Genomic DNA, 12,322 nt, shown 5'->3' with positions numbered 1-12,322 from the left:
TTTCCTTTTCTTCTCTGACACGTTTATAAATTGCCCTTTCAATTCTCAAAGGCGACTCCTACGTACCTGCGGGTAATTAGTTAATTGCAGGTGCTTATTTTGTTTTTCAGGCTGTTTAGTTTTCTCTCCACATTCCTCCTCTTGCACGCGTGCACTGAGAGAGAACACCGCCATGTTTGAATTCTGCGCTGTCCTCAGTTCCCGATTGCTTTCTGCTTGTAGGTACTCAAAGACACTTATTTGTCATTTTGTGGGTCCTTGTTCGTTTGGGCTGTACTTTGAATGGAAATTTGAACTGCAAAAAAATGCAGAATAAAAATGCTGGTATTTCCTGAGTCACCTTTTCCTTTTTTTTTTTTAAACAGAGGGTTGTCTTCCCCCGTTATTTGTGCATTTCCACACATACGAGCAGTTTGACCCTCTGTGTTCTGCTGCCTTCAGCTGGTGTCTGGTGTTCTGAATGCCATCAGGTGAGCCTGCAGAACGCCCAGCACGGCATGGAGGGCATTTCTTAACGTTACTCTAAAGCTGCCTTTGCTTTGATGTTGATTTTGTGCTGAAGGCAGTAGCTTTACTGCGTCACGCACAACCACACACACACGTGCACGAGCGCACTCACACACACGCACACACACAGGCCTCTACAGCAGTGGTGTCAAACTCGTTGCCATGGAGGGCCGTGTGTATGCAGGTTTTCATTCCAACCAATTAATGCTGCCTTAATTGAGTCCAATTACTCATTCAGCCATATGCGTTTAACTGCATTGAAGCACAGAATATAAGTAAATTTTTATTTAGACAATGCGGGTCACCATAGACGTCGGGTCACCATTGTGCACAAACCTGCATCCCTAATTCAGCAAATAATTTAACTAATTATATAATCAAGATCTGAGGCTGGAATGAAAACCTGCATACACACGGCCCTCCATGGCAACGAGTTTGACACCACTGTTCTACAGTATGCGATTGCTCTTGTTGCTCTCGCGGCTTAAAGCATGATCTCCGCACGCAAGTCCAGCCCAATCTGCGAGACCTCACTTATCCAATGAAGCCCTTGAGGGTCGGCTAATTAAAACGTAAAAAATTTGACGCGTCCCTGGTTTGGCATGATTTAGCTAATTGGTTCTGTGAGGTTTTTCCGGAGCAGTCTCTCTGAAACGGCTCATACTTGGATGAAACCATTTAGCCAGGATGTCACGGTGGTGAATATGGGCGAGAACTCATGAATCCACCCGTAGTTGTATGGAGGCCTTGTGCTCAGTTGCAGCTTGTGTACAGAAAGATTTGGCCCCCTATACTTTCCTTCCCCATAAATAACACATAAATCACATACATAACTCTGGGTGATGTAAAAGTACTTGCATACTTGATAGTTTCTTTACTCTGGAGGACGGAAATACAAAAAAGCCAAGGATTCTCTCCCTTTGGTCTTCAAGAGTGCAAAGAAATCTAAGACAGGGGAGTATATTAATATAATTCTTCAACTTTTCACATGTGTAGTGTTTAGAGCTGGCGTAAAAATTTTCCGCAGGGTCATACCAGGACCTACCCGTACGTCCCTCACCTCAGAGTAACTCAGAGGCCATTTTCCCTCATCTCCCTTCGGCATCACCGCCCCTCCCCCAACCCACCACCGCCCCGGATGTGTTTAATCTGCACGGTCCTGCAGATGGACAGCACCATGCGCTTTCAGCCCACGGCCTGTCCCGGTGCCAAGACCCGCTGTGGAATGGGGGGGGCGGGGACGGCCTGGCCTCGTCGCCGTCGTGCGAGCGGGCTGCGGTTGGCACGACGCACGCTCCGGAGGGGTTCCTCTCCGGTCACAGTCTCTCCGGTGCCCGGCCGACAGCGTCTCTCTCACACTTGCTGTACCGTTTGACACCGCCATTTTCTTTTTCAGATTTTTCATTTGGACAGAAATCTGTGGCTGGCTGATTGTGTAACAGCGAACAGTACTGAAGAGTCACACAGCGTGTCAATCTCAGGCCTAGGACTAGTCTTGCGCGTGTCCAGTGAAAATGATGGATTGGAAAACCTTTATTTTATACCTTGGAATGCTTTGTGGTTGCATAGGGACAAACCTAATGCACAATGCTTATTTTGTGAGTTATTTAAGCGTGTTTTTGCTGGACCCTGAGGGCTGGCCAAGAACAATAAATGTCTCTTACTGACTCCCCATTGTTGAAACGTGCGTGAGTGGTGGTGCTCGGTAGGTGGCGGTATTGATCTGTTGTTGAAATGTGCGTGAGTAGCGACAGCAGGTGAGTATGATAATTTTGGACAGATAAAAGGACAGAAAAACTGCACAACTGTGGATGTGAAGTGCTGTTTGTCTTGTAGGTAGCTAGTAAGCATTATGTTGATAGCCTTCATCATGTTGTGTATTTGTTGGATAAGTTCAAAGCACCCAAAAACTTTCGCTAGTTCCCTTGCTGGCTAACTTGGTTCTATAGTATAGCTTAATGGATTGTTACAAGTAGCTAACATTTGATTGTGTGCTGAAAACTAACTGTTGGCTAACTAGCTATCGTCCATTTAACTGTGAAGCTAGCTGTGTTGGCTAGCAATAGCCAGAGACCTTGTTTGGGTATGGCAAGGTATGACGCTCGCCATACCTTGGATCCATAGATTTTTTTTTGTTATTGATTAAACAGTATGAATAAAAAGTGGTATAATTCTGACTTTAAATAAAAAGAAAGTATCTTCTGGAATCTACAAGGAAAGAGGGTCCAGTACCATTCATGGACAAAAAGTCATGGGTCAATGGCCCCAGTTTCTGACAGACAATGTTTCCCACAGGCTGTATCCTGCATGGCAAATGGTCTACAGACTGTGGACTGGGCCCTCAACTCCATCCCCCCCACCTCCTGCCCAGGTCTCAGTCTCCTTGCTCTCTCTCGCCCCCTGCAGGTCAGCGAACGCCCTGCAGCCGCCCTCGGGGGAGGAGCTTTCCAGCTGCGTGTCCGTCCAGCTCTTCAACGGCGAGACCCAGGAGCTGGTCATCACGCTGGAGAACATCGGCACCGAGCTCCTGGAGACGCTCGACGTGACCTCCAAGACCCTCAGCACCAAAGGTAAGGGAGTGCCTCAAACCGGCCCCTCTTCGCCAGTGAATAAATCCAAAAGAATAATAAAAATGGAGTGTACCTCTCCAAGGAGAGCGAGGAATATTTATTTTGTGGGCTGCACTGAGGACATTAATGCTGGCGCATTCGTTGAAGACGGTACGCTCAAATATTTTTCGAGAGATAAATGTTCTCGCCGGGCTGTGTGTTAGACCCTCCTGTGATAAAGGAAAGGCGAAGCCACCTCTGGCCGGGTAGGTGGAGTAATTACGATAGACCCCAGGGAAAGTATGTGACTGGACGCCCCAATGCTTTTACCACGCGGTTATGTGACTACAATTTATAAAATCAGACAGCGTCCAACCAATCAGATTCCTTGGGTTTCATTTGTAACTCTGCATTTCATTTCTAACCTCTGAAGACCACGGTACCCGAGGCACTTAGAGGAAGGAGAGCGTATTTCTGGCATCGGCGCAAAGCACTTCGCAGTCCTGTGAAACCGCTGCTCGGTTAATCAATGCCTACAGGCTGTCGCCATGCCAACACGCACGTGTATGACCTCAGTGTCTCTCGAGGTGACAAACGGGCGTCGGCTGAGTTTGAAAAGTTGACCGTCTGAGCCGCGGGGATCCGGTCGAGAAGCCCGCCTTAATTAAACACCATCTCCCCGTCTGTTTCCTGTTTCGCAGGCAGGGGACTGGGCACGACAGACATTTTGAGAAAACACATTGGTTTTTACTAATAAGCGAACAGTGCTGAGCCTCAGTGGTGGTTCAGTGTTCAGAAGGAGCCTTGTGTTCCCCGGTATGCCTTCGCAGCACAACGTAGGCCGTTTGACGGGTAGGGTCCATCTGCGCAGATGGCAGACGGTCCGTTAGACCGCGGAGCTCCCTGGGTCTCCTCTGCTGGCCCGTCTTCCCTCAGAGGTGACAGGTCGTCGCCGTGGTTCCTCCCGCCGCTGTCTCCCAGCCCTTCACGCCCTTTCTCTTCCTGTTAGCTCACGCTGTCCCGCACCTGCTCTCCTCGTTTTACCCCTCCGCACTCGGTCCCTCGCTTTCTCGCCTCCTCTCCCCTACATTCGCCTTTCGCTTTCATTTCCCCTCTCCGTCCGTCTGACCGCGGCAGTGCGCTCTCCGCAGGTGTTACGCTCCTCCTCTTCTGTCCGTCTGGGTGGACGGGCGATTACCTAACTGCATCATTAAATCAAAAAACTTATACAACTTATACAAGTTCTACTTATTTACACTTGGGTTTGTATGTTTATGACAGGTAGACATGGTATCAGAGGAGAGCAATCCAAAACATGATCTCTGTTGATATCTGCCGGCTTTTTTGGGGCGGCAGTTCATCAGTAATGCTAGGTTTGCATATCCTTTTCAGGGAAGAGAATGCAAATGTTGCTGTGGTTTCTTCCTTCCATGTATGTATACAGTGTAGTCCGTCTTTATTTGGAGAGTGACGCAAATTTTGTTTTCTTGGCTCTGTACTCCAGCGCATTAGATTTGAAATTGAAAAACGGAAGAACTATGCATAAAAATGGGCTGTAATCCCATTCACTCCCCATGGATGTAAATGAAAAACTCTCAAATTGATTACTTTCAAATTAAAGCTGAAAGTCTGAAAGTTTAACTTCAGGCTCATTGTCTCATTTCAAATCCAATGTGCTGCGCTATAGATCCAAAACGTTGAATATCGTATCAGTGTCAAAATGCTTATGGACTGCACTGTGTTGTGTGTACCTCACAGTGTGTATACAGGTACAATACTAGCATGCTAGCTTGTGATGTGCGTTGCATACTCATGTGCTGCGCGTTAGCAGGACAAGCCGAACAGTATCCCACTTTTCTCACAATTCCATTCGAGAGCAATGTGAAAATAAGGTCACAGGAAACTGCTATGATCCTTAAAATTCACAGGGTGTTTGGCTTTAAGAGGTGTATCAGGATTCTCTTATCAGTTTCCTAATATTTCGCTGAAGAATAAGATATCCAGTACATGGAGTGCCTCGTACCAGTAATTGGATGCCTATGCTGTCATTTAACTGTTCCTAAAAAGTTCGCTGACCCAGTTTTTAGAGACAGACACCAAGCGCATTTTAACTGCGTCAGTGTCCCTCCCATTTTACCGCGAACTTCCCTGCCAGTCGCATACAGCTGTAATCAGTACACGGCTCTGCCCCGCCCCGCCCCGCCCCGCCCCACCGTCAGAAGTCCGGCCACCACGTCCGATTTGAGCGATCGGACGTGGTTCGAGACACCCGCCTTTGATGTTGCCAAGCCGACCGGGCGGGACGAGTGGCGCTACCGCAGCTGGAGTGGGGGCCACAGAGTGATGGCGAGGTTCACTAGGTCCGACGCTGTGTCCCACACTCAGAGCTGCGCTGTGTCCCACACTCAGAGCTGCGCTGGGTCAGACTTGAGCGCTGGGTCTAGATCAGGGGTGCTCAACTCCAGTCCTGGAGGGCCGATGTGTGTCCTGGTTTTTGTTCTGACCCCACAGCTCTATGCACCAGCACTGGTTCACTCCTATTTCAGACCACAAAAACATTCTCACCATGGATACATGGAAAGTCCACGGCTATAGTTCATGATTTTACTAAAAAAGAAAATCTGGCAAAATAAATGATTGGGGCTAATTAAATAGTTTTGGGCAGGAGTGAAATCCTGAAATGGATTGGCCCTCACTGTGCACCCCTGGTCTAGATGAAGATTTCTTTAAGAGTTCATACCCCTCCATCTTCACTGATCCAGACTAGCACTAGTTGCCTGAGGAGATAGAAATCCCCCGTTTGGGAAGAAAACGTTGGCTTGAACAACGGGAGAAAGCCCAGAAGGCTCAGTCTGGAACATGTACTCACCTGGTCTGCTTTACAGAAGCCAGAAAGCAACGTGCGCTAAGAAAAGAATGGCAAACAAGCGGTAAGAACAGCCGCTTGCTCGGCGTGGTAGCGGGTGCTTTTCCGCTGCGGTTCTCCCCCCGTGGTCTCGGCACAGAAAATAGTCCCGGCTCTTATTAACGCACCAGAAATAAAGAGCAGAAAATGGCTTATCCTGCTCAGTCCTCCGGAACATTACTTCACCTTAAATAGCAGTACATTACTTGAAGTGCTGCTGTTTCTCTCTGTTTCGGAAAATGCGAGTTCTGTCTGTCATTTGAGAAGACTGAGGAAGAGAAATACTCACAAGACAGAAAATGCGTTTGGAGAGAACAATGGCAGGAGCACTAAGATGTGAATTCAGCGAACGGTTAATTGGTGAATAATTGCCGGCAATATGCCCTCCAGGAGTGTATCCTGCAGGATTTAAATGGTGCTTGAGGGCGTGCCTGACTACAAAGATAGTGTCACTGCCAAAAGATGATGTTGATCTTGCTAATGGAAAGGGAACTTTCAACAAGTATGTGTGTACACTGCGCGCGCGCACACACACGCACACACACACACACGTGCACACAGTCATAGGTATTAGCACTGAGACATTGCTGAGATATGAGTAATGTACACACAGGCATGCACACAGAAACACACTCATACAATTGTGTGTTCCTAATATAAGCCATACCTGTTGTAGCTGGCCATTTGTATTCTTCTCATGAGTAGTGATTATTTATATTTGCATCAACAGTGCACCTCAAATTAGTTTCATTTCAAATCAAATGTGCTAGAGTACAGAACCAAAACAACAATAATTGTGTTGCTGTCCAAATGCTTACGGACTCCGCTGTAGCTGTAAAAGATTTGTTTGAAGCAAGAGCGTGAGCACACAGTCAAGGGCAAAAAATATCACCCCCGGTACAGATAGGATCAAAAACAGTTGACGGTGTTCCTGATCCTATCTTGGCAATTCTGCTCTGCTCTCCATCTCTCCCGCCAGCTAAGCCAACATGAAGCAAATGACACAGAGTCCTGGGAGGCGCGTTGTTCTGGTCGGTTGTCGACATAGGGCTAAGAGCAGGTGAGGGGTGAGGGAAGAAGCTCATATGTCTCTGTCTGCTCTGAAAACCAGGGGTGGCCCTGGATCGGGGGACACTGGAGAGAAGCAAGGCGCTGGTAGGGGGGACGCTGACAATTTTAATAAGCGCTGATGAGCAAAAAAAAAAAGCAGAGAAATAGTTGGTTTTGACACTGCCCTTAGCTTTAATTATAGAGGCTCTCTCTGCGCCCGGTGGGAAAAGATTCCATTTTGACACCCTTATCCCCGGGCGGGGAGCGAGTTTGTGTACCGGCTATTATCCGCGCGTCCGTTCCGACAAACGCCCCGCCCCCCCCGCGCCTTCGCCGGATTGTTGCAAGGGGCCGTAAAATAACGGCTTTCCCGCCCGCAAACCCCCGGAACGCGCCGGTGGAGCAGGCGAAGCGCGTTCCAGCCCCTCGCCGCGCCGCGCCGCTCCTCGCGCTCGGGTTCATTACGTGGCATACGGCACCCGAGCCAATTAAGCGCACCGGAGCGCGGCTTAAACGAAAGACCTTTAGAAGGCATTAAACGACCGGGCCCATTTCCTCGCCGGGAGAACCGAGGGCGACCTTTTGTCCTTTTAATTCGGCTTGTTTTTTTTTTTTCCGGAGGCCGCGCGATTGATGACCCGGCCTTGCATGGTCGGTGCGCGGGGCGCTCCTGTGAGAGAGGCCTCTACTGGAAAGCGGGGATGGGGGAGGAGGGAGGGGGATGTAGGGCTTGACCTGGGCGGCCTGGGGATCAATGCTGACTGACGCGCTGCTCAACACTTCCTCTCACAGAAATTAAAGTCTGAAAATTGTGTTGCCGGGCACCTTTATTTATTTACTTATTTCATCTTTTTTCTTTTTTATTACCATTTGTTGCCCAGTTTAGTATAATGGGTAGAGAACTGGGCTTGTAACCCAGAGGTTGCAGGTTTCATTCCCAAGTAGGACACTGCCTTGAGCCCGGTACCTAAAAGACAACTGGAGCAAAACCAGGCCTGAATCTGGAGGCGGACCACAGACTCCAGTTGCCACTTTTGATAGGCTGCTTGTGCTATCACTCAAAAAAGACATGCAATTGGTGACTGTTTTGCATAAAACTCTGCAGTCAACCCCTTGAATACCCCTTTATGTAAAATGTACAAAGCCAAAGGGTTGTCATGCTGTCAACTGGCGAACTCAACAGAACCAGAATACTGTCGACAATTTCTAAAATGCACAAGTCTGTCTAGTAACCTGAAAAATAAGTTTTGAAGTGAGTTTTTTAAAAGCCTAACAGTAAAAAAAAGTTTTGAAGTGGGTTTTTTAAAAGCCTGAATGATTTTTCAAGCCAAAGTTTTGTGAAATACAACCGAGAGGAAGAGTTTACCAGCAGATTTGTTATGGTGTGACAGCCAGCTGCAATAAATGTTTGGTAATTCTAGATTCAAAATCGTTCCGACAGATTAACAAAGTTATAACTTGATATTTTGGGTTTAACAACCTTAACTTTCCCAGAAAGAATGGATGTCTCTTAAGACTACACTACATTTCCAAAAGTATGTGGACACCCCTTCTAATTAGTGGTTTCAGCTATTTCAGCCACACCCGTTGCTAACAGGTGCGTAAAATCAAGCATACCGCCACGCGATCTCCATAGACAAACATTGGCAGTAGAGTGGATCGCACTGAAGAGCTCAGTGACCGTCAGCGTGCCGCTGACATAGGAGGCCGCCTTTCCAACAAGTCAGTTTGTCACATTTCTGCCCTGCTAGAGCTGCCCTGTTGCTGTGAAGTGGAAACGTGTAGGAGCACAAACAGCTCAGCTGTGAAATGGTAGGCTCACAGAATGGGACCACCGAGTGCTGAAGCATCTAGTGCATAAAAATCATCTGTTGAAACACTCGCTACAGAGTACCAAGATACCTCTGGAAATATCGCCAGCAGAATAACTGTTCGTCAAGAGCTTCATGAAATCGGTTTCCATGGCGAAGCTAAGATCAGCATGTGCAATGCCAAGCATCGGCCGGAGTGGTGTAAACCCACTGCCATTGCACTCTGGAGCAGTGGAAACGCGTTCTCTGGAGTGATGGATCACGCTTCACTATCTGGCAGTCTGACAGACGAATCTGGGTTTGGCGAAATGCATAGTGCCAACTGTACTGGCCCGAATAGTGCCAACTGTTTGTTAATGGAGGTATAATGCTCTGAAGCTGTTTTTCATGATTTAGTTCCAGTGAAGTGAAATATAAATGCTACAGCATACAGTGACATTCATTGTCCACTTCCAAGTTTGGGGAAGGCCCTTTCCTGTTTCAGCATTGCAGTGCCCCTATGCACAAAGCAGAGTTTTGTGGGAAAGGACATGTCTGGCCTACACAGACATCTATCGCCTCAAACACCTTTGGGATGAATTGGAATGCTGACAGCGAGCCAGGCCTTACTGCCAACATCAGTGCCCAACCTCACTAATACTCTTGTAGCTGAATGGAAGTGAATCCCCGCAGCCATGTTCCAAAATCTACTGGAAAGTCTTTTCAGAAGAGTGTTGGCTGTACAGAAGCAGAGGGGGGCTAACTCCATATTAATGCCAATGGTTTGGAATGAGACAACAAGTACATATAGGTGTGATGTTCGGGTGTCCACATACCTTTGGAATGTGTGTCCACATATCTTTGGAAATGTAGTGTATTTAATGAAAACATTGATGTGATCAGTTCATTACATGTTATTAAATTACTGAAAGCTTGTGCAGTAATTCAGAAGAAGAAGCTTCGTGCGTAGCGTTAGCGAGCCCGAGCGGCCAACTGGTGTCACGAAAAAGCGCTGAGACGCGGATCTCTGCCAACCAAAGCCTCCATAAACCCGAGCAACCGTACCGTCAGTTACGTGGCGCCCCACAGGGCTACAGGCCACAGCAGACGCTGGCAGTACCGTGCACTTGACCCGGATGAGCCACCCAGCAGTCCCTCCATTTTGTGTTTATGGAAAAGGGAACAAGCTCCGTTCACCAAACTCGCACCAAGGGTCACGTTGGAGTCCATCAGTATAATAGACACTTGTGTCCGTGAGAGGTCTGGGTGCTCAGAGAAGTGTCGCTGCACATTTTCAGCTGCCGACTCACGTTAGGCCTCTCCAGAACAACTCCCAAGATGCAATGGGATCGGTGCACTTCAGTATCGGAATTACTGACTTGCTAAGGCCTTCTGCCTTCTCAGAAAGCTTACTGAAAAATTAGATTTTCAATGAGTCATTGATGCTGTCCTCAGTGTGCTGTTGAATTTAAGTATGGTTTGTTGGAAAGATGATGAACCTAATTTGTGTACCTGAGTATGCTTTGGGATGATGAGTCTCTCACTTGTGGGTTCTACAAAATGAGATTTCAAAGTAAGAGTCGGCTTGGATTTGAGAAGCTTACATGCAGCACGCTCAGACCTCTTCCCTCTGAGACGCCATGGCAGAACAAGGAATTGAGAAAAGTACACGCGTTGATCGTCTGGGATGTTTTTTTATGCTAAGTTTTGTCTGCTATTGATCTTGCAGCTTGATGTAGCACAATGCTCTAGTGACAAGCTGGGGCATGTAGCCTGTGAGCTACCAATGACATTCTAGGGCTACAGAAAACTATTGCAGTGTAACAACAACTAATGTAACTCACTATGCTGTGGAACTGCATTGCAGTTAATATCTGTTTTACGCTCAGTAAACCTACAGTAATACAGTAGAGTGCTTAGCACTGGCTATGAGTCGCTGAGGAGATTTTTGTGAAGGAAATTCATCTCGCAAACAAAACTAGTTTGCCTACAGCGGTGTTAACCGCTCGGTGGTCCTTGTTTTTGTGCCAGGGGCTCTAAATTTTAAGAGGGGTCCAAGCTTGAGGAATCCAGGCTCTCCTCCCTGTTACCTTAGAGGAGGGGTCAGGCGGCAGGATTTAAGAAGGGGCATGCAGATCGATCCGTGGGCCTGTCCAACAGGCGACGTCTGAGCACCGAACAGAGAACTCTTAATTTGGATGAGGGCGGAGAGAAAAGTTGTGAACTTTTGGAAGCCGGATTTGTGTGGGAGTTCTCTAAGAATAGAGGCCTCGGGCAGGGTGGGTAGTGTCAGCCCAATTTAGGGGCTGTGTGTGGAATGTCTGAAATTTCACTTTGATAAAATATGAATCAAGGACGTGGAGCACTTTAACTAATGTGAGCTGTTTTATGTAATTATAGTAATATGCTGAAAATCTAATATAGGAGTTCAGCTAGTGGGTGGCAGTCATTATCAAAGTTATAGGGAACATTCCAAAGTTTGGTGTCCTCTCTTGGTAAAAAGGTTAACCCAGTGAAGGTTAAACACTGAAAATATGTAGTTGAACTACACTGCCATTTTGTAGTATTGTAGGTGCATGCTGATTGTACATGTAGTAATATTGTAGGTGTACGCTGATTGTAGTAGGCTATAGGTGCATGCTGATTGTATATGTGGTATATATGCTTCCTGATTGTATATGTGGTATAGGTGCTTGCTGATTGTACATGTGGTATAGATGCTTGCTGATTCTATATGTGGTGTAGGTGCATACTGATTATATATGTAGTTTTGTGGGTGCTTGCTGATTGTGTATGTAGTATTGTAGGTGTATGCTGATTGTATATGTAGTATAGGTGCATGCTGATTGTACAAGTAGTATTGTAGGTGCATGATGATTGTATGTGTAGTATTGCAGGTGCATGATGATGATTGTATATGTAGTGTTGTAGGTGCATGATGATTGTATATGTAGTGTTGTAGGTGCATGATGATTGTATATGTAGTGTTGTAGGTGCATGATGATGATTGTATATGTAGTGTTGTAGGTGCATGATGATTGTATATGTAGTGTTGTAGGTGCATGATGATTGTATGTGTAGTATTGTAGGTGCATGATGATTGTATGTGTAGTATTGCAGGTGCATGATGATGATTGTATATGTAGTGTTGTAGGTGCATGATGATTGTATATGTAGTGTTGTAGGTGCATGATGATTGTATATGTAGTGTTGTAGGTGCATGATGATGATTGTATATGTAGTGTTGTAGGTGCATGATGATTGTATATGTAGTGTTGTAGGTGCATGATGATTGTATATGTAGTATTGTAGGTGCATGAGGATGATTGTATATGTAGTGTTGTAGGTGCATGATGATGATTGTATATGTAGTGTTGTAGGTGCATGATGATTGTATATGTAGTGTTGTAGGTGCATGATGATTGTATATGTAGTATTGTAGGTGCATGAGGATGATTGTATATGTAGTGTTGTAGGTGCATGATGATTGTATATGTAGTCTTGCACTCAATACACATCTC

The 12,322-nt window shown here is 46.6% G+C and overlaps 1 protein-coding gene across 1 annotated transcript in view; it reads left to right on the top strand.

Annotated features, from left to right (window-relative positions):
• Positions 1 to 12,322, top strand: part of trappc9 (trafficking protein particle complex subunit 9) — a 307,504-nt gene that overhangs the window by 100,343 nt on the left and 194,839 nt on the right. Inside the window, exons 15-17 of the mRNA XM_064345606.1 lie at positions 2,914 to 3,112; positions 3,887 to 3,908; positions 5,212 to 5,476. Of these exons, the coding sequence (XP_064201676.1) occupies positions 2,914 to 3,112; positions 3,887 to 3,908; positions 5,212 to 5,476 (486 nt within the window). The remainder of the gene's footprint in view (positions 1 to 2,913; positions 3,113 to 3,886; positions 3,909 to 5,211; positions 5,477 to 12,322) is intronic.

This window comes from Anguilla rostrata, chromosome 8 (genome assembly GCF_018555375.3).
Source record: "Anguilla rostrata isolate EN2019 chromosome 8, ASM1855537v3, whole genome shotgun sequence".
Taxonomy (NCBI): Eukaryota; Metazoa; Chordata; class Actinopteri; order Anguilliformes; family Anguillidae; genus Anguilla; species Anguilla rostrata.
This window is presented reverse-complemented; position numbering and strand designations above follow the sequence as displayed.